Source organism: Zootoca vivipara, chromosome 11, assembly GCF_965207765.1.
Source record: "Zootoca vivipara chromosome 11, rZooViv2.hap1.1, whole genome shotgun sequence".
Taxonomy (NCBI): Eukaryota; Metazoa; Chordata; class Lepidosauria; order Squamata; family Lacertidae; genus Zootoca; species Zootoca vivipara.
The window spans coordinates 44,728,714-44,751,869 of NC_142594.1; the positions used below are offsets into that span (position 1 = coordinate 44,728,714).

Sequence of the window (23,156 nt, forward strand, 5' to 3'; positions counted from 1 at the left end):
AAGTGCAGTGCTTTGGTTGCAATTTGAGGACTTCAGATCTGAAAAATCAAAGAGTAGGCCAGCCAAGGTTAGGAAGAGGAGAGGCATGGTTTACGTAAAGCCTCTATGAGGTTCTTTGTTGGTAAGGATGAAACAAGAAGAAAATTAGGCAAGGTAATGGAACATATGAAAGCTTTCCACCAGAGGGCACTTATTCCTGAAATAAACAGCACTGGTCCAGGCGTTCCAATCCTCAGCATCCAGATGTGAGCAGGATGCTAGCTCAGTCTGCATAGCTAGCACCTGCAATTGCTGCCAAGGCAGAAAAGGTACTTTGCCTTTCCTCAGGGTGCATCCTGCACAGCGGGCAGCATCTGACACAAACAAGCCAGAAGCTAGGAAGCCAATCGTAGGATACAGTCTGGCAATGCAATCCTATCCATGTCTACTCAGCGGCAGTCTCATAAGTTCAGTGTGCAAAATCACAGCCTAAAGCATCCAGGAAAAGATAATAATAAATAATAATAATAATAATTTATTATTTATACCCCGCCCATCTGGCCAGGTCTCCCCCGCCACTCTGGGCGGCTTCCAACACACATCAAAATACATTAAAATATCACAGACTAAAAACTTCCCTAAACAGGGCTGCCTTTAGGTATTTTCTAAATGTCAGGTAGTTGTTTATCTCTCTGACCTCTGATGGGAGGGCGTTCCACAGGGCGGGTGCCACTACCGAAAAGGCCCTCTGCCTGGTTCCCTGTAGCTTTGCTTCTCGCAGTGAGGGAACCGCCAGAAGGCCCTCGGCACTGGACCTCAGTGTCCGGGCTAAACGATGGGCGTGGAGACGCTCCTTCAGGTATACAGGACCGAGGCCGTTTAGGGCTTTAAAGGTCAGCACCAACACTTTGAATTGTGCTCAGAAACGTACTGGGAGCCAATGTAGATCTCTCAGGACCAGTGTTATGTGGTCCCGGGGGGGGGGAGGTGCCCATTGGGACTCATAGAGCAAAAGGCAGAGAGACCAACATTAGCTGGAGCCAGAGCCAACTAATTCTAGTTTTGCCCAGGCAAATAGAGCTTCTGTGTATATCAGCCACATGCAAAATATCCATGGCTGCTCCTTCCCTCAGCCGCACGCCCAATCTCCAGTTTCAGACATATCAGTATATCGCAATGTTTAGCTGCTGATATATCACGATGCTGAAAACCAGATGTCGCCCAGCCCTAGCAGAAACGAACCCACTGTACAAAAGTATTATTCATTTTTGCCTTTGCCTCCACCTACCACAAGAATGTGGCCCCCAAAAGGTTGCCCATCCCTGGTAGAATGCAATGGGGCTTACTCCCCTGTAAATGTGTACAGGGTACAGCTTTAATGTGCAAATTCCAGGTCGTATTTATGGAGAGGGAGGGAAGTAGGACACAAATGAGCTAGAAGCTAGGAAGCCAATCGCTGCCCTCTGCTCCCACTTGGCCCATCACCGTTCACCTTAGAAGATAAATATAGAAGCTCTTGATCTGTTGTATCATCGATGACGCTTCCTTTCTTTTCTTTTCTTTTTCCTTTCCAGTGAACAGCATTAAGCACATAGTAAGAAAGTACCGTGGGCATCTTCGAACAAAGATTGAATCTGGGGAAGGAACCATTCCAGCCCGATATCCCAGTGCGGTGCAAATGTGGGATGGCATGTTATTGGGGGAGCAGCTGGTCACCATGTCTTGCACGGACAAAATTGCCAGGTAACTTTATAGTGAAATTGCTAAGCAGTCGGGCAGCAAGCAAGCATGGAAATGTCATTGTTTTCTGGTGGAAAATTTAATTAACTCTTGAGGAAATGGTAGCCACCATAACCACCTATCATGAACATTTCCACAGCCATGCACTTCGATATAAGAATATGTTCCACGTGCATCAGCTCTCTCACATATATACAGGAGCCACTGGATCAGAGCTATGAGGATTTTGATAGATTTGATCTTTGGTAACTCAGGCTTCCCCTGGGGTGGTTGCCATCTGTTCCTCAGATGTTTCAGAAGAGTGGTTTTCAGACTGTCTAGCTTCAAGGACTTTGACTTGCTTGATGAGGACCCTATTGTGCATTGTAGAGGATCCTGGGGTATGCAGTGTCGGTTCACAAAGAGCACTGGCTGAGCAATTGTGATGTGGAACACATTGTGCAAAATGCCTCAGGCCAACATTTAATGACAGGCTTGAATCCTTCCTGAATTAAAACAGAGGAACTGCAAACCAAAGGATAAAATGTGAAACCATGCCTTAAGATTTTGTACATATGAGGATGGCAATGCTTTTTTGAGGAGGGTTTGTTTGTTTGTTTGTTTGTTTGTTTGTGATGGTTTGATGCTACAGCACAGAACTGCTACTTTTTGCTCTCACTTTTCGTAGATGATCTGTTTGAATATTGCAGTCACAATCGTTTTTTGCATGATTGATCCAATCATAGGAATGAGGGAAAAGTCCAATGACGATATAGTGAAATAATCTGACACACACACTATGAAAATATCGCAAAATAACACTGTTGGGTTAAATCCTCCCCTGTTGTAACACATTTTCTCAAAGAGGAAAGGGAAAAGTCTGCAACACAATTTCCCTGTTTCTTCCAAGAATGACCAAAGTTTCAAAATCAAATTTCAGGCAGAAGAGAATGACTAAATAAATTAAGGGTTCCAAACCATACTGTCACTGCCTTTGTTTTTTCTGAATGTCAATACACAGTAAATTAAATATAAACTCAGAAACCAATATTATATTTAATATTGATGGGAATGTCAATTGCAATACAGGGTGCCCAGAACTTCATTTTCTCCAAAGAAACCTGCCTTCATCCACTACAAAATCAGTCTACAGTATTTAAAGATTGCTGACATTTACCCACAGCTGTAAAATAAGGCAATCTGGTGTCATGTTCTGTGTTTCCAGGATCAAAGGCAAAACCTTTGTTTTGATGTTCAAAAGTATTCCAGTTGTGCATGTTATGACTTATTAATGATATAAATATGCACTCAGGTTTTAGACAGCTCTTAACATGTTGATGTCAGAAGAGAGGCAATAGAGATGATGTTCCCCTTAGTGATCACCCACCCCCACCAGGGCTCTTTTTAGGGACGGCTAGATCACTCTATTTGTGGCCCATGTCCATTTCACATGTGTCCATTCATAAATCCATTCTATCCCATTTCCAAATTAATCAAAAAATTACTTTTAACCCACGCAAAATTTGATATTGAAATACATATGTAAACACTTGTTTAAGTACCCTCAAAATCTTAATGTTTAAATTCTAAACATATTTTATGCTTAAAATATATGCTTTAAAGCATTTTTGAACAGAGAACTGCGTGGCAAAATGAAGAAAAGTCAATATTCCAAAGGATAGTTGTTTCAATCTGCGCATTACTCAAGGAGGTGCAGATCAGGTCAACTTGCATTGGAATTCACAGAAACCAAATCCCTTAAGCATCCCTGGTTCTATCTGAGATCCTTTCCTCGGGGACTTCTTTCTGCTTCTGAGTTCAATCTGGGGGTGAGGTGCAGACTCTCCCAGGTTTCTTGGCTGTCAATACTTTCTACTTCATATTCCACCTGTCTTCTCTCTAAATTCCATGCATTACACATGCCACAAGGGTGCTGTCAGAAATGGCATAATTCCTGCCCTCCCCTCCCAGCCATGATGTCTAGTGACATCACCTTGTGAGATTCCTTGCTCCTACCCTGTGCCATTGGACGTGCCTGATGGGAACAGGGGAAACTCACAACTCAATAGCGTCACATCCTGTATGCTAGATGTTGCAGTAGGGTGAGGAAGACCTCACTGTGGGAGTGCTATTTTGGGTGGCATCCCTGCATTGAGTGGAATGTATAGGCCACCTTTCAAAGGAAAGAATCTGCTCGTGTTGCTGTCCAGTCCTGGTGAGGCTGAACTCACAGAGGGGCTTTGAAGGAAGCAGACCTGGCAATGGTCTGCAGTGGATAGTAAGAACAGGTAGAAAAACAGGTAGGGACTGTGTATCCAATATTACCTTTGTACAGTTGACTACATTCATTCATTCATTCATACACACATACAAAATCAGAGATTTCCACACACACCCGTACGTATCTTTCCAGCCAGGCAAGCAAGAGGCATCTACACAGTTCAAGAACGCATTCCAGCCAGGCAAAGGCATTCAAGGAAGGCAGGGAGCAAGGCTTGCGCGAGTTGTGTCCTGGAGAGGTGGGAGAGTCCTGGGGGTCCCAAGGGCCAGACAGAGAGTGTGCAGAAAGAGGGAGAGACTTAGGGAGCTGTGGGAAGGTGGGGACCTTCAGTCCTCGCAACTGCTCTACAGGGGTAAGACCTACTGGGAAGTATTGCTGAGTTGTTTGCCGTTTCCTTGAAGAGGCAACTTCACTGACAACTGACTGTTTCTTCGTGCTAACCTGCATCTGACTCCAGCCTTGACATTAACTCTCTTTATTCAAAGAAACAAAATAGCTCAGTAAACCACCAAGGGTGAGGGGAGCTGGTCACAGCAGGAGGGGGAGACCCACTGGCTTATTAATCAGTCTGCTTCATCACTGCCTCTTGGCCCCCCCCTCCTCTCCAACCTCCTGTTCTGCCTCTGGTCCTGGACTGCTTTCTGCCACAGATGCTTCCTGCTCACAGAACACTGTTGCCTCTTCAACTTCTGACACCTCCTCCTCCTAGCCTGCTCCCTCTTCTCCCTCTGACCACTCATCATCGCTCCACCACCAGTCCCCTGGCTCTGAGCTTTCTTCCCTTGGGGGTTCCCCAGCTGGCGCCTCCCACCATTCTTCTGCATCCCGCCAGTCCATAACATCACCATAATAGAAACATATATTTTGGAAGATAGGCATCCTTAGTCCCCTAAATGTTTCTGGTAAATTGGTGTGTTAAAGCCTGGTGCCTCCTTCCCAAAGCCTGGGAAGCTTCTGCCTGGCTTAGGGAGGGAGGTGTGATGCTCACACATATGCCACCCTTACAAGCTAGTGCCTCTGGTCCTAAATGTTCCCCTGTGAAAAATTTCACTGCACACCACTGATCTCATGTGTTCCTATATTGGCTGATTTGATTTTCATGGGGTCCAAATGCTCAAATGAATTCATATATGCCTAAATGAGATTGTTGAGTAAGCAGTCCTTTGATTGAATTGTCCTTCGAGGGTTTTAGCGATTTGGAGAAAAATTCCACATCGAGGATATTGGCCCCAGTTCCTTGAAAACAGCCTACTTTGCATGACTTACAAAGAGAAGGAGAACCAGAGTAGCAGTTTTCTGATATATTGGAAAGAATTACTGGAGCCGAGCAAATAATGCACAATTAATAATTTATCCCAACAGCTGTTATCATACTTTCTTGCTCACAAGGTATTTGTAAGCAACATCAAAAAAGCGTTTCCCTCCATTCAGTTATCATTCACAGCATTCAGCAGTTTTTGTGCATGTTAATCCCAAGTAAATTATTTGTTAAAATTCAGTGCTACTCTCTGCACTCCAAGTCCATTTTAAGAACATCAGAAGTGCCTAATATCATATTGCTGGAAGATATCAGCCACAGACTTAGCTGGCAGTGCCATTGGGCAACTAGGAGCCACGATTTAAAATCCCCCACAATTATCCTCATATGATTTTAAAAGGCAACTCCACAGACTCAACTTCCCAGTGCGGGGTTCAGCAGCATGAGTGGGCCCTGCCAATGTGCTGACAAATGGTCTGAGAATACATTATATATGGGTAACAGGAAGCTAAAGTGGATTGCACTTCTGTTTTGGGACAATTTGAGAAGCAGACGGAATGAAAAGCTACAGGGAGTTGCCCAGAGGAGGATCTAAAATTTCTAAAACTTCCTGGGTGTAGTGTATGTGCTTTTTAAAAGATGTCTCCTCTGTCAACTGATTGGTACATAGGTCAATGACTTTCTGGGGACTAGGGACACATTTACAAACCAGAAACAGTGTTATGAGTATCATACCCCAGTGCAGCCAAACACACACTGTTTGCTAGAACAGAATTCTTGTTTCAAGCCTAATTTCAGGAGATGGGCAGGTGGAGAGGGGGACCCTGCAGGCATCAGAGAAAGCTTCCATGGGCATATACCCCCAATGGGTGCAGTATAAATAATAAAGTTATTATTATGTGCTCACAGGTGCTATGTTGGCACCCCCGGAATTAGTACATGGGCACCATCTTTCACACTTTCCAGGCCAATCTGCTGGGAGTCTCCCTTCTTTTTCCACTGGGATCCTGAAAAGCTTAATGCCAGCTATGAAAAAGCTTAAGCGCTAAAGCACAATTGCTTTACACAATGATATCAGCAAAATGCAAGAGAAATGTTCCAAGATAACTATTTTTTAAAAAATAGTTTTAGTGACAGACTATCAGGATCGCATATGTTGGCTTGGAAGGTTTGACCCTGGAATCTGCAGCTTATTAATGAAAGTGGAAATCAATTAACACAACTAGCTCCCCCAACTAGAGACAATCTGCACACATGATACAAGTCTATTTGCAATCTTCTCTCTTCTTATTTAACCCCTTTCTGCATCAATCAGAATCTGGCCTTGGTCTTTCACTGTCAGTTACAAAAAGACGAACCACCCACTGCTAAAATACAGATCAAACCCTAATGTAGTAGTTCCAGTTTCCAAACCAATAATAGCTGAATTGTCATGTAACTAGAAAAACCACAGGTGTTCTGCAGACTGGAGACTACCATGAATAACAATCCTTATTGCGTGAAAATACAGGAAGAGGCTTTGATAATTGGCTGCATGATTCTCCAGCATAGTAAACAGGAAAGCCTTGTGATGGTGCACATCAGACTCGGGAACAGCAGAGCTAGCACAGTATAAGTGACATTACGTACTGTAGGGGTGAAGCAAAGGGGTAAAGGTTGTCCAGGAAAACTCTTTCTGGGTGCCCCTACTATTGCTGGAGGTAACCATGCTTGGTGTTCCAGGACCTTGGACAGCAACTGATGGTCTATTTCAGCAGTTGGATCCACCCAGGTCTATTGCCGTAGGTAAACATGGTGGAGCTTTCGGGAGCTGGCTGTTCAGGACCCTGGACAGAAACTCCCATTCTTTAAATGCAATGTTAGGCGGCTGCAAAGGATTAAGGTACTTTTCCATGTACAAGACTAGGGTGTTGTTTTTTTACCAAAAAATAATGTGTAAAAGGGGGGTAGTCTTATACATGGGGGCAATCTCCCCGCATTTTCTTAATTTTGAGTCCCCCAAAATACACGGGGGGGTGTGTGTGTTATACACGAAAAAATATGGTATTTTAGAAGGTTGGGGGAAGTGTCATCTACTGAATGGAAGACTAGCTCCTCTCTGATTCCTTCCATGTCATTACTGGCATTTCAATTATAGACAGGTGGGGACCATATGTGTTTGTAGGAATTAGATGTACTGAAAGCAAATAAATACAGAAGTAATGGCAGTGGACAACGCCTCTAGTACCAACGTTATACTCCCCATATCAAAAGCAAGGAGCTATAACAGCCCAGCCCACAGTGTAATTTAAGCCAGTTCAGATCACCTGGATTCTATGGAGATAATTTGGTTTAAATCCATGCATTTGCTCCTCTATTATGTAGGTAAACCAGCGGGTTTCTTTTCCAGTATGACAAAAGTTATTTAAAATATGTTATCTAAGTAGGGAACATGTCCTTGAAAGGGGCATTTTAAAAGTCTTGCACAATTAGGGGGGGGGGAGTCAAACAATCCATCATATGTCTTACCTAGACAAGTCAGTTTGATATATTGAGAAGCTGGAATGTAACAGCACATTTACTCTGCATAATAATGTTAATTTTGAAAACGTTGCCCATGGAGAAAGCAGTAAAATCACAGCAGCATTCTTGCACCTAACAGAAGCAAACCTCCTCCAGAACTCAGTTTCACCATAGATCCTTTTGTTCCTGAAGAGGCATAAATTGTTCCTAGGACTAAAGCTAATTTGCTTTCCTTTGTTCTAGTTACAGGTAGGTAGCCATGTTGGTCTGCCATAGTCGAAACAAAATTCCTTCCAGTAGCACCTTACAGACCAACTAAGTTTGTCATTGGTATGAGCTTTCGTGTGCATGCACACTTCTTCAGATACACTGAAACGGAAGTCACCAGACCCTTATATATAGTGAGGGGGGTGGGGAGGGGTATTACTCAGAAGAGTGGTGGGAATGGGTGGTTGGCTGATAGGTGTGGTAAACCTGTTGACTGTTAACGACTGCAATTGGTCTTACAGGAAAAAGCAAGGGGTGAGATGGCTAAAAATAGCTTTTTCATGTACCAGTTATAATGAGATAAGAGTCTCTATTCAGACCAGGTCTCTCCATGGTTTTAAGTTTGGTAATAAGTTGCAATTCAGCAACTTCTCTTTCAAGTCTATTTCTGAAATTATTACAAAAGAATTTCAGAAATAGACTTGAAAGAGAAGTTGCTGAATTGCAACTTATAACCATTTTTTATTTATTTTGTTTTACTTTCCTTTACCCAGCTAGGCCTAGTTCACTTGAAGAGACGATCACATGATAAAAGTGGTTTTACTCCTGGTTATTGGTCCGAGATTTCCAGAAGCGCCTCTCTGGGCTTTGAAATGAGTTCACTACCTGGGGCTGCCATATTGAATCGGTATAATCAGAAGATTCTGCAAGTAAAACTTAAGTTCAGGAGTTCCCAAACTGCTCTGCAAACTTCAGTTAGGTGGTCCATGGTGTGTCTGTGGATTTGTGGTTGAAGACAGGAAGTAGCACATCCATCACATTGAATATTCATATTGATTTTTAATGTATTTCCATTGCTTCTTTTGCTTCTTCTGTTCTATGGAATTCAAGTTGCAATACAATAAAACACCATATATAAGGTTTTTTTATTATTAAGGATTTTCTTGGTTTACAGAAATATGTGCAATGTCTCTCATAACATTTTTACAGACCAGTTTCATTTATTGAGACATTGGGAGGGAAAGGGGGAAAAGAGATAGATCGGGGGGAAAGTGGATGGGGTGGGTTTGGGTGATGATGTTTCTATTTTACTTAATATATGTGGGGTTTTGTCAGCGTCACTTGTGCAGGTTCTCTGATGTTTGCTTGAAAACACCATATATAAGAAACAAAAGAAGCCATAATATACAGTACAATTAAAAATCATACAGCTTCTAGCACAGACCATTACAATTGCTACAAGAGGCAGGAAAATAATTAAGCAGTTCATCAACACCCTCAGCAATTTTCAAGTGGTCCATGATGGGGGAAAGTTTGGGAACGACTGCTTTCATTGATTAATCAATTGGAGGGGGTAATTTAAAGGGTATGAGTGAATGTTAATCAATTCAAATTTAGCCAAAGAGCTGCTCAATTAAATACAGAAAAGCAGAAAGAGTTGCCAGAACTCACCATGAGCTCTTTCCTTGCTCTCTTATCATGGCAATGGTGCCTACCTGAGAGCTGCCAGAACTGAGTTCCAGCTGAAAAAGCCCTGCTGAAAGGTGATATATAAAGTAAATAGCTACGGCTATGACCCTAACCTCACATGCCCATGACTCTAATCCTAACCACCATTGAATTCAATAAGACTTACTTCTGAGTCCACTTGGTTGGAATTGTGCTGTAACTGTATTTTTATTGCATGATAAAGCAAGAAGATAGGTGCATGCACAACTTATTAACTTCTTACTCGTACTTCCTTCTCTAATAACTTAATTGTAATTATTCCTCCTCTGTGCCTACAATGATGTCATGACATGATAAGTTTCTGTGGGGTAAATGTCTGAGCATGCAGCCACACATTTTCTCGGAGAAACAGGAATTGCAAAATGAAGTAGCTTTTTTTTTCTGGGGAGCGGGGCAGAAGTGGTTAGAGCTCTTAAACTGCTAGTGTATCTTCGTGTTTAGAAGCAGCAAATACCTCTGAATACTAGCTGTTGAGGAAGACATCAATCTGTAGATCAGGCATCCCCAAACTACAATTCCCATGATCCCTAGCTAACAGGACCAGTGGTCGGGGAAGATGAGAATTGTAGTCCAAAACATCTGGAGGGCCGAAGTTTGTGGATGCCAGGACTAGATAAATGCAATTCAATGGAGCTTTCCCTACAGCCAATAAGTAGTCATATTTAAACATTGGATATCCCCCCCCCGTGCAGATACTGTGCTTCTTCATTTCCAGCAAATTAAATGAGGCAGGTGTTTTTAATCCTGACATCAAAAATGCTACTGAGTTCATGCACATATTTCTACCCCAAATAAATCATTGCTTTCTGATGATTTTAGTCTATTACTTATCAAATCCCAAACTGTGTAACTTCAGACAATTTGACACTCTTTTCCATGCTTCCATTCTTGGAGGTTTTCTTCCAGCTAAGCTCTGCCTTTAAGAGCACAATCCTTTGTGTGTCCACTCAGAAGTAACTCCCACCGATTTCCCAAGTAAATGTGTACACTATACAGCGTGTAGCCTAAATGAGACAGACAGGTAGACATTTGTAGAAATGACCACACACATCTATGCAGCATATCTTTTCTCCAGCTGCAGCGGCACCACGAAGTTATGCAAATCTGATAAGAGCAAAGCAAATGTTTCATAAAACCAACGGCTGTTTAAATGGTGGGACTAAATTGTTTGTATATAAATATTACCTTTTATCTTCCATTTGAGTTTTATGTAGGATGAACACATTACTTTAATGACCTGCGTTTAGAGAGGGAGGGAGAGGGGCAGTCTCACTCCAAAATCCTCAGCAGCCAGATGGCTGCCTTGTCTTCCATGAGATTAAAAGATGTTTCTCATTGGCAGGCCCTGCTTCTGAAGCAAATTAATATAGCCAACTAAACTGCCTGTGGTTTGCTCTTTTTTGCGTGTGGAATAAAATTTCAAAAGAACTTCTGATGAAAGCATTTTTTTGTCACAGGTTCTGTGAGCAGATTGCTCTCCAGGTACAGCATGCTGGTTTTAAACATTCAGTAATTAATGGAAAGTATTTCGTGTTAATTGACTGCTTCAGGAAAGGGAAGTATAATGGCTCCTTATTAATCATGGAAAGAGACATACAGCACAGAGGCACCGCAATTATTGCACTAACGGTTGAGAAATGTTAATTAATGAAAAGAACAATGATGTAAGAAATTAGCTACATAATGCTTCCTGCTGGTACAGATTTGCACTTTAAATGCGTTGGGGGTTTTTAAGCACAGCAACCGCTGGATGTTGCCTTAAATAGCAAAATCTCTCTAACCCTTTCTGTAGTGCTCTAAAATGTCAAGCATATTTCAGCTCATGAGCAACTGAGTTTGGGGCGGGGGGAAACCAACCCCACAATTTTTGTGATAAAGCATTTCTCCAGGAGTGCTACTCAAGAACAAAGCAAGGCTTTTTGGAAATGCATAGACTGATTTCGTTCAGAGAAAAGCAGTTAACCTATGTTATTGTTGCTCTTATTTTGGTTATTTATACCCCACAAGAGCTTGTCAAAATAAGAAAGTCTTCACCTTGCTTCCTAAAGGCCAGCAGAGAGCCCCATGGGCTTACTAAAGGGCAGCATTGCACAAACAGAGCCACTACTGAAAAGGTCCTGCTCTTAGTGGGTTAATTGTATTTATTTATTACATTTATCCCACCTTTCCTCCAAGGAGCTCAAGGTACTGCAATGCTTCTCTTCACAACAAACCTGTGAGGTAGACTAGGCTGAGAGACAGTGACTGGCCCAAGGTCAGCCAGAGGGCTTCAATACTGAGTGCATATAACTCTAATCTCAGATGCAGAAGGCTCCCAAAACAGAACCTTGCCTGGAAATGTTCATGCACAGGAACTCTCAAAATAGAATTATCTAAGGTACCATTGACCCAAGATGCTTAGGGCCTTAATAGCCAACATTAATGCCTAGAAACCAAGGGCCAGATTAAGATCTGCCCCAACCAAATGTGAAGGGGGAGGGGAAGAATCAGAATTCTTGCACTGCCTGCCGCTTACATTGCTTTCGTTTACCACCATCACCACCCTGGTGCTTCTCAATCCATGTAGGCAAACAAGGACCCCTATTCTCCCCTGTATAAGCCTGTGTGTACACATCACAGTTTATTCTGGCTCCAGCCCACTTCCGCCAGGTGTTCAACAATGAGTACATAGGACGCTAGCAACAATCCATGCGTATCCCACTGTTCCTTGAGAAATGCTTCTGCTTCGTATGTTTTCCCTCAATCCAGCTTCCATCCAATATGAAACATCAGCTGCGATTAAGCTGAGATGCATATCTTTCAGTCTTCCATTGCGTGTGCACAGATGGCATCTTCACTAAATAGGAGTCCAGGGGGTGGGAGTACAATTTTCAGCCCAAGAGCCACATCTCTCATGGGCAACCTTTCTTGGGGCCACATGCCAGTGGTAGGTTAAATTCCAGCCATGGAAAAACCAGATGCTTCTACATGCACCCGCAAGCATCTCTTTTTGTCCTCCCTCCAGGAAAGCAAGTGAGATAATCACAGTTCAAATGTGGTTTCAGCCAGGTTAAAGAACACTGGGAGGGTGCGGAACAGCACAGGTGAGGTTTGCGGCCTGGGGACAGTGGTGTATGGCTTTTGGGGAGTCCCCAAAGGTCAACTAGAGAGGCCTGTTTGCTCCGCTGCCAGAGGCAGTCTGCTTCTGCAAAACAGTTGCTGGAAACTGCATGAGGAGAGTGCTGTTGCCTTCAGCTCCTGCTCATATGCATCCATCTGGTTGGCCAATGCGATGCGTCACTTGGCTTATCCAGCAGACTTTCCTTATGTTCTTATGGACAGGTAAGGTTCTCATTCCTGAGCTAGGGAATTCTGAATTTCTGGCCTGCATCAAGGTCCATCATCCGTCACAAAAATTACAGTTGGAATCAGCTGAAGATGCCCGCTATTTCTCTCCAGGATAAAAAGGCAAATGAAAAAGGGTGCAGTCACTCACTCTCGTATCTTATTTTGTCACCTGCTGATCCCCTTTCTCACTGCCGGATTCCTCTTGCAGGTGGAACGTCCTCGGCTTACAAGGAGCTCTCCTCAGCTACTTCATCGAGCCTGTGTACTTGCATAGCATTATTGTGGGGAGCCTCTCTCACACCGGACACCTTTCACGGGTAATGAGCCATAGACTAGAAGATGTCGGTCAACTGCCAGCCTCATACCGGTGCAATCAGCTGCTCCTGAGTGGTAAGGACACCCTTGCTTGGAAGCATGAACCATCTGCTTCCCCATTGCTGGTGCTGTTGGGCTCCTACACGGAACATAACCAAGTGTCCCTTCACAGCTTGGGATACTTGCTTCCTTCTCACTTTCCTTTGATGCTACTGATAATTAGACATTCTACCACACTAAGAGCACAGCACACTCAGTGCCTGCCAAGGTCCCCGGCCCCTCCCAAATTTTTGATGTTTGGTTGGGAGGGGTCACATTTTGAGGGGAGTCCTGTTTGTTGGGCCTCTGTTTTGGGGGTGGTTATTTGGTTGGGGGAGTTGTCTGTTTGGAGGGTGCTGATCATCACATGCATGTTTGTTTTCTGTGAAGTGGGTTTTTCGTGGTGTTAACCCTGGTCTCTTAGCTTTCCAAATGTGCCCCCAGATCCAAAAAGGTTGGGGAACCCCATTCTACCGTGTTGAATGGGTCTTACTCCCAAGAAAGTGTATATAAGATTGCAATACTAACTGAAATAGATTCTTCTTACCTCTGGGCCTCCACTCCTGTTGGAAGAGGCTGTGCTCCACCACAAATAATTCCTGTCCCAAGAATCTTTACTGTGATATATTTATAAGCTGGGGCAGCAGCTATGGCACCCACTTTTCTTAAACTGATCATCATGATCAAGGGCATGACTCCACACCCCTTGATAATACTAGCAGGATTTCTGCTGGAGCCAGTTGCCAAGGAGCAGAGGGTCATATTTGGTTGTACCACAACGTAGCAAAGCACGTTATATAAAGAAAACTTCCACAAGTTCCAAGTCAGATGGTGATGGCTTATTCTGTGACCGAATCCTACTAGACTTCTTAAAAATGGCTTGCACCATTGAGCATGATTAAACCCATTCTCTGGCTGACCTGAAAGGCCATATGGTTGGAAGCAATCATTATCCAGTACAGCAATCTTTCCATTATACTTGGCCCTTTGGTATGTATATCACCACTCATCCAGATACCTTAAAGCCACAGCATAAGTGTTAAAACCAAACTAGAGCCTTGAGTCATGAAATTTACTTAAGAACAGATTTAAACCTATTCCCCGTTCAGTGGTGTGCTAAGCACATCAGCTGAAAGAACTAAGCTAAGTACCAGGGAAGAGAATGACCGAACTAACTGGGGATCCATTTGCAAAAAGCCAGGGCGTGAAGCAAATGAAGAATCTTCATGTAGGTGCCCAACAGGTAAGGGGTAGATTTATGGGTGTTTTGCTTGGGAGACTAGATTATACCCTAAACTGGGCTGCCACTGAAAATTTCAACCCTGTGTTGAGTTTCCTGTTTTCACATGGCATAACATCATCATGTTGGGCATTCCCTTCTCCTCTCTCTCCATACCATTGGTTGCCTCTGCCAAGGGCTGGGAAACACAAAGCATCATGATGTCCTGGCAGCAGACCTAAACAGGTCAGAGGAGTTGAACAACGAATAGTTTCATTAAATAACTGTGTTCCAGAGGTCTTCTCCTCTTTAGCTACCTTCTCCCTCTGTTTCTAGCCTTGTCTACAGGCTAGAAGGTATTTTGGGCCATCTGTAAGACTTCCTGCTGATTAGAAGGCCTCCAACTACTACTATAATTTCCACTGTTCTTTTAATTGTGAGGTGATTCGCTGTATTTAGCTTTCATAACAGACCTCTGAGGCAGTCTATTATGGTTCCCATTTAAGAATTGAGGAACTGAGGCCTAGAGACAGTGATTGCCCAAGGCCAAAAAGTATCCTCATGTCAAATTTGATGCAATGAGAACATTATACAGGTCCCAGATTCGAAGCCAATGGTGCCCTGTTGGAGTAGGATTAGAGGAAGTTACTATAGCACAGAGTTGGTGCTTTACTACAGCACTAATACATACCATCCAACTATTTCAGATTAAAAAACGGGACGTGCATCTTCCAGGACACGCTCTCGGGCAAGTCATGTGAGCTGCATTGCTATCTTGTCCCCCCCCAAAAAAAGTGCTTTTGGGGGGTTAGATCATGGCACAAGAGATCGCAGCACCAAAAATGGCCACCACAATCTCACACAAGAAAACAGGATTTCCCAATTTCCCATTTTTCCCTGGGACACTTGGCGGGTATGCTAATGTTTCCATATTCCTTGCCTCTCCTTCCACAAGTTTTCTTAAAGAGAAAAGGCAGGGGATTAGATTCTCGCAGTCTCCATCCCTAAATCAGCAAATATTGATGCTTGGATTTTAGCTTCCACAAGTTTCTGTTACTCTTTGTTTTCCATCAGAAGTGATTTTCTATATTGACAGTAGTTATCTGGGGACAGTATGCAATTTGCTTTTGTATTCTGTGTTCATTGTCAATGCATGTATGCAAAGCTGTTAATTTGACTGAATGCTTTGCTTTCCTCTGGTCATTAGGGCTGCTGTGTCTATGTTTGTTCTTCTACCTGTGGCTTAATTCCAGGCAGGCCTTATCTTAGCAAGTGCTGTCATATTCTGGCACTCCATCTGCTAAGCTTTTGGGTGATAGCTTGACAGAGACTGGCGCATTAGTGTCAAGTCATACATTCAGATCTACTTGCAATAGACTCAACATGGAAAGATTTAAATAGCACGACAGTGTCAGCACACACATTTATATTACTATATCTCTGGTAGTTTTTGTCTTCAAAAGAAAAAGAGGGGGGAGATGCAAACTGATTGGTTATCCTGGTGAAAGAATCAAAATTGCTATTAGAGTGACATAAATGTGATTAAAAGCCCTGTGTGAGATGATAACTCAATTATGTTTCCATCCAAACTCATCTGTATATACTAGTTTAGGGTACTGCCACTTAGCCAAGCAAATGGATGTTACTTGTGACAGCAAGCCAAGAAATGCAAAGGATCTTAAACAGCTGTCAGTGAATTTTACTTGGGCATTTCCAATTGACTCTGAGGAGGGATACTTAGGCCAGTTCATCACCTGCAGTAATTCCCTACATGGGCTAACATAATATTGACACTTACCATATATAACCTGTATCAGCCTTCCCTAACCTGGTACACTCTAAATATTTAGGACTGTAACTCCCATCAGCTCCCAGGTGTAATCCAAAATATTCAGAGGGCACCAGGTTAGGGAAGGCTGATCCATATTGTATTATACTTGTGACAGTGAGGTTTCTGCTACTGTTTTCTGAACTTGAATGTTGGCGCATAAAAATAAATTATTAAAGAAACAAATGTTTCCCCCCCCCTTTTGATCCTTAAAAAAATCCAGTTTCTCATTTAAAAAATATCACCTGGTTGAAAATGAATTTAATAGAAACATATGCATTAAAACCTATGCTTTGGTTTCTGGGGGAAAAACGAATCGTGGTCATCATCTGTCAAACACACTGAGCTTTTCTGTGTAAAACAAACACACACGCACAAGGGGAGGTGGTGGGAGATGTGATTTCAGATGCTGTGTGTTATAAATGAGCCAGGGACCAGAGCAGGAGATGCCATATTGCATCTCACCAGGATTATCTACAGAGCCCATATGCACGATCTTATACTCCCTATTATATGCCCTCCAAGTCGCTGAGCTCTGCACAGTGTTCAGCTGTCAAATGATGAACATTAATGACTTCACCAACTCAGCAAGCATGGGCATTTACTTCTCATTTCACGGAGGAACACTATTTTCATGCACAGGAAAAACCAGCACCTTCCTTCTAATAATATATATTTTTAAAAGGCTCTGGATTCATGCAGCACAATTGGATGCTTGCTGTTTTGGGACATACGCCCCATTTCATTCAGGATTGCAGGAGTCTCAGGACCAAACTAAATATTATGTGGGAAAGCCATGTCATCAAATTTCCCGATTATGTTTTTTTTATTTAAAAAAAATGCCTAAAAGTGCCTGCAGGTGGGTTGGGTGGAATTGGATCAGGGCCATGATTCTGGGAAATAGTAGGTTTACCTTTTGCATCAACACATCCCTCATACACACTGTTTCCTTGATGGAAATCAAGTAAGAGAGCAGTGCTCTGTTTGCTGTAGAGCAGGCATCCCCAAACTACGGCCCTCCAGATGTTTGGACTACAATTCCCATCTTCCCCGACCACTGGTCCTGTTAGCTAGGGATCATGGGAGTTGTAGGCCAAAACATCTGGAGGGCCGCAGTTTGGGGATGCCTGCTGTAGAGGGAACAGCCCTCTGTTTGAAGATGGCCTCTATCTGAAGGGCTGTTTAAAAAGAAGGAGCCCAAAGAAGGGAGAGCAGCAGGGGCCCTGAAGTTCCCCATCGATAACATCCGGGCAGTAGAGATTCATTCACAAGCGACCTGGTCACGGTCTTCCCCACTGTGCTGAGACGTACCGCATCCCTATTTAAATCAGAACAATCATGTGTAAACATGATAAGTAGACTTACATCAGCATACGCCAGTTTTATACAGACTTGTGTCTGCTCTTTTTTGGGCACCACATCACCCATAACTCAACCTTCCGCCCTCCTAAAGTGGCTAAGTGCTATACAGGTGCCTCTTTCCCCACACTCCTGCCCCACAACTTAGTGGCTAACAACTTTAAAGGGAAGCATAAAAGTGATGCTAAGGAAAGAGAATGGGGGGGGGAGAACCTCCCCAGTGCCATGGAACCGGTCCAGTTCTACATTTGACAGAACTTTCCTCTAAGGCAGGCATGGCCAAACTTAGCCCTCCAGCTGTTTTGGGACTACAATTCCCATCATCCCTGCCCACTGGTCCTGTTAGCTAGGGATGGTGGGAGTTGTAGTCCCAAAAAGCTGGAGGGCCAAGTTTGGCCATGCCTGCTCTAATGCCAGCTAATGGGTTTGTAGCTATTGTTACAGATTGTAAGCTGAGCTGCCAAGAAGCTATCTCACCTGCTCTGAGTAACCGTATTTGTGCCCTGCAATGTTACCTAGTCCTAATTAGCCAGCTTTGTAGCTGCTGTCTTCCAGCATTGACAAGAGCGTGCTCTTTGAGCCTCCCCCCGCCATGCAGCAGACACAGTCCTCCTGCATCATGGAATGCGATTCTCTCTCATGTACCTGTAGTACCGTACTAATGATGTTAACAAAATTAGATGAAGGAAGATGTGCAATTGTTTTTGTTTAGGAAGATCTACAATAATAAGGGAGCTATTCTCTTCCATTGTTCATGATGTTCATGAATATCTCAGATTTTAACTTCTTTTTTTATTCTGTTTTTACCCTTGGAAACGTTTTGATTTTCAGTAGCCCCCCCCCGGGTTCTAAATCTAATGGCTTCTCAAAGTTGCCCAGCAAAGTAAAGTACACCCCCCTCATTAGGGGGCACAGATGTATGAATCTGACTTATAGCAGATTTACATTATTTTGAAACTTACCTTCTGCATACGGGGTAGTAGCGACATTCTTCTGTGAAGCCATTTGGAACAGAAGTTTTAATGCTATTCTATTTCCAGGTGTCCCAAAGATAACCATGGTTAACATTGACTGGAGTCCTTCTTAACCCTGGTTTCAAATCCTGGTTGTTAGTGTTTCAACTCTAGTTAGCATTAAGGGAGATGTAATACTACAGGCAAAAGTACGCATGATGATGGCAGACCTATTTAAATGCAGCTCTGCCTCAGTCCCATATAAAGTGAGCTGGTGCGGTTTGAAGCAGCAAATGGGTAGGTGAGCAATAGGGACGGGCAAATCTGTCCATTTCAGTTTTTCATTTTTCAGATCTCCGCATTTCCACATTGGTATGCAATTTAAAAAAAAAAAAAACTCCTGAAAATTCACCAGCATTTTGTGTGGCTTTTTTTCTAAATGTACATGTATAGTTTGCCTAATATGCACATTTTTGCAAAGCAATTTTCTCCAATATAATGCATTTCTGCAAGTTATTCTCATAACTTTGCCCTATTATGTGCATTATTTGTGCACACTGCATGGCTGGTGAACTGCACTGCAAAATTCAGAGGAGTTCAAATTCCAAAAGCAGGCTGTGTTTCAGTTTGTATATTGTTTCAAGGTGTGAGAATTAGGTAGGTTCACCTTTAAATGCAAACTGAATGAAACTTCTCCCCCATCCCTAATGGGCAAGAGAGTCCTCTTTCCTCCACTCACTCACCACCTTTCTCCCACAGCTCCCTTCCCATCACTTTTGTTAAGAGTCAGGTTTATTTCTGCTTTGAGGGGATGGTCTGGGAGGAACAAGAAAGCAGTGTTTTTATCTACTCCTGGACAGTCTTTTTTTTTCCTTTCTAAATCTAAGGACTGGGTGCTAAAAAAAACAAAACCAGAATCTTCTATTATGTTTTAATTCATAAGCTGCTTTACCAAAAACAGTTGTGCTTAAAACACCTTGAAACACAGAGACACACACACACGAGCAACAGCCACAACAATTCTGACCTGTAAGATTTGGCAGACTGGAGACAATCCCGTCAAAATAAGAGAATAGTTTATGTGGCAATGGAATTCATTTCCCAGTAAAAAAAGAAAGTTCCATTTCATATCTTCCAGGAGGAGCAAGGCAGGGGCTATTGATCTTAATGCTTTGATGTTTTCTGCTTCCCCTTCGACAGGAGTGAGCAACGCCGAGATGCGGCAGTCAGGGAAATCACCTGGTTTCAGTGTGAATTGGATAGCGGGCACTACAGACCTCGAGCTTATTAATGCAACAACAGGAAAAAGGAACTGCGGGAGCTCTTCGCGACTCTGCAAGCACCTGTTTTACACTCGATGGGCAAAGCTTTATGGAAAGGTAAGGACTCCTGCCTTGGTGAAAGCAAACCTATGTGTCCATCACAACATAGCATTCCCAGCCATCTCCCTGGCCTCATACCATCAGCAAAGCACCATATCCTACAGCAGACTCTGTACTTGGATATCGATCATAGCCCAAAACACATGTGGTGCCCAGCAAGTGTGTGTGGCAGAGCATATCTCTCTCTCTCTCTCTCTCTCTCTCTCTCTGTGTGTGTGTGTGTGTGTGTGTGTGTGTGTGTGTGTGTAAGGAAGGAAGGAAGAAAGAAAGAAAGAAAGAAAGAAAGAAAGAAAGAAAGAAAGAAAGAAAGAAAGAAAGAAAGAAAGAGGAAGGTGTTTATATATACATACAAGTGGAGGATCTGATCCAGGCTAATAATCACCAACATGTGTATTTTTAAGTAGAATGCAACATGCACACTTGAAAGGCAGTAGCACATATCGAACTTAGCTTATCTGAGTGCCAAAAAAAAAAGTATTTTGGAGAAGTAATAAAAATCCAGACTATGCAATAATCTGCTGGAGCCGTAACACACTTCCAGGGTTTCTGAGGCGTTAAAAAACATAAGAAGAGCTCTGCTGGATCAAGTCAAAGGTTCATCTAGCCAGGTATCTTATTACCAGTCACAGCCAGGCAGATGCTTCTGGGAAGCCAATAAGCAGAGCATGAGGGCAACAGCCTTCTCCCATTGTTGCTCTCCAGCCAATGGTACTTGGTGGCATTGTTGCCTTTGGGCCTGGAAGGTCAATGCAGCCATCATGACTAATAGCCCTTTGGTAGACCGATCCTCCTGGCATGCATTTGCCTAACTCTTTGTCAGAAAACATGGTGGGTAGTGGAGACAGGGGCGTAGTTCAGACAAATTAAGAGCATTCTTTCCCTTCCTTGTTTGCCTTTTGCAAGGTTCCAGAGGGTTTCCCCTGGCTTTTTTCACTACAGTCATACCTCGGTTTAAGTAAGCTTCAGGTCGAGTACTCCGCGGACCCATCTGGAACAGATTAATCCACTTTCCATTACTTTCAATGGGAAAGTTCACTTCAGGTTAAGTACGCTTCAGGTTAAGTACTCCGCGGACCGTCTGGAACGGATTAATCCACTTTCCATTACTTTCGATGGGAAAGTTCGCTTCAAGTTAAGTACAGACTTACGGAACCAACTGTGTACTTAAACCGAGGTACCACTGTACTTGGGGATCAAAAGCCTGTGCTTGGGAACACGTTAGAAATTTCCCCATAGGAATTGATGGAAAATGCCAACAACAACAACAAGAATAATAATTCTACCCTGCCCATCTGACTGGGTTGTCCCAGCCACTCTGGACGGCTTCCAACACATATAAAAGCATAACAAAACATCAAACATTTAAAACTTCCCTATACAAGACTGCATTCAGATGTCTTCAAAAGTTGCATAGTTACTCATCTCCTTGTCTTCTGCCGGAGGGGGGAGGGTGTTGTTGTACAAACACTCACCTAACGGACCATTTCCTGAGAACGCATTGTCTTCACATAGCGGGGCCTGCGTCTGCATGGTGGTTGAGGAAAGTATTATGTACTTTTTGCTTTCTGCCAGTCAACTTCCTGAAATGATGTAAGCCCTTGAAGACCTGCGTTGGCATGGGACTTTTGGCAATAAGAGTGTGTGTGTTCCAAGTAGACATGCTCACAGGCAAAATATAATTTGCGAAGATTGTGCCATATATACACTGTATAGCACTTCTATCCTGCTTCATAATTAAACCATCTCTAAGCAATATACAATTGCTCGGTCCCAGCTCCTGCCAACCTAGCAGTTCGAAAGCACGTCAAAGTGCAAGTAGATACTTCCAGCGGGAAGGTAAACGGCGTTTCCATGCGCTGCTCTGGTTTGCCAGAAGCAGCTTAGTCATGCTGGCCACATGACCTGAAAAAACTGTCTGTGGACAAACGTCAGCTCCCTCGCCAGTAAAGCGAGATGAGCGCCACAACCCCAGAGTTCGTTCGCAACTGGACTTAACTGTCAGGGGTTCTTTACCTTTTTTAAGCAATATACAAGAAATGCTGTGTTTTATTGTTTTTATGCTGTGGCATAAAAACAGAGATACAACATGAAAACTAGTAAAACACTATTATTTATTTTTTAAAAAAAACAGATCAGAACAGGAATTCAGTAATAACAGCTCCTATTCTTATGGGTCAGGAGGGAAATCTAAGAAAAAAGATACGCCTTTACAAGAAGTTCAGATCAAGTTTGCTTCATTTATGGCCGAGGGAAAGGGCATTCTGTAGTGCTGTTGCAATGGTGGAAAATGCACCTTTGTACACAGGCTCATATTCCAGAGTAGTGGGAGCAGAACCCCACAGAAAATGCTAATTCACTCGCCGGATTGAACTTTCACCAGGTCTACGGCTCTCCCCAGACTTCTGATTACTTTCCCAAAACATCAAACTCTTGGCTTGGTTGCGCTATGTCTTTTGGCAGGCCAGGAAGGAGGCGATTGATTTAATCCTCCTGCAAAACAAAAAGTTCTTTCTCTCTGGGCGCCCAGGTGCACCCGGGGTGATTATTGGACTGAGGATGTGTGTCTTTGTCTCTTAAGACGGTTTCTGGCAGGCAACTCAGGGGTGGTGAGCATTTCAGAACATTCAGGTGCCATTCTCCCGCTCAAGAAGAGAGCCTCTCAGCTGTGGGCAAATCCCATATGCTTGATTACTGCCCTCTCTTAGGCATGTTTCACAGTATCTCTTATTATAACAGATTGGAAGGAAGGGAGCCGATTTCTCCTTGCGTTTTCTCTCAAAGCGTTGGCTGGCCTGCCTGAAGCCTTGAATGACTCAGAGAGTCTTTCCCTTTTTCCTTACTTTTCAGAGCATGGGTAGACAACCTAAGACCTTCTAAATCTGGCCCACGGACAGTCCGGGAATCAGCGTGTTTTTACATGAGTAGAATGTGTCCTTTTATTTAAAATGCATCTCTGGGTTATTTGTGGGGTATAGGAATTCGTTCATTATTATTATTTTCAAAATATAGTCCGCCCCCCCACAAGGTCTGGGGGACAGTGGACCAGCCCACGGCTGAAAAAGTTTGCCGACACCTGTTTCAGAGCTTGCATGGAAGGCTATTAAATAATTATCACCTCCAATGATAAAACCATATAAACATTTAAGAGAGAGAGAGAGAGAGAATGAGAATACATTAATAACTATTTTAGGCTGTGTGCATGCTAACTTGTTACCAAAAGGTAATTTTTCCTCAATCCAGAACAGTTCATGTTCATCTTCAACATGCTTCTTTCAATCT

General features: G+C 43.2%; 1 protein-coding gene across 1 annotated transcript in view; it reads left to right on the forward strand.

Moving 5' to 3' along the window:
- Positions 1-23,156, forward strand: part of LOC118091943 (inactive double-stranded RNA-specific editase B2) — a 75,852-nt gene that overhangs the window by 48,570 nt on the left and 4,126 nt on the right. The window contains exons 6-8 of the mRNA XM_088654244.1: positions 1,554-1,722; positions 12,991-13,172; positions 19,696-19,874. Of these exons, the coding sequence (XP_088510370.1) occupies positions 1,554-1,722; positions 12,991-13,172; positions 19,696-19,874 (530 nt within the window). The remainder of the gene's footprint in view (positions 1-1,553; positions 1,723-12,990; positions 13,173-19,695; positions 19,875-23,156) is intronic.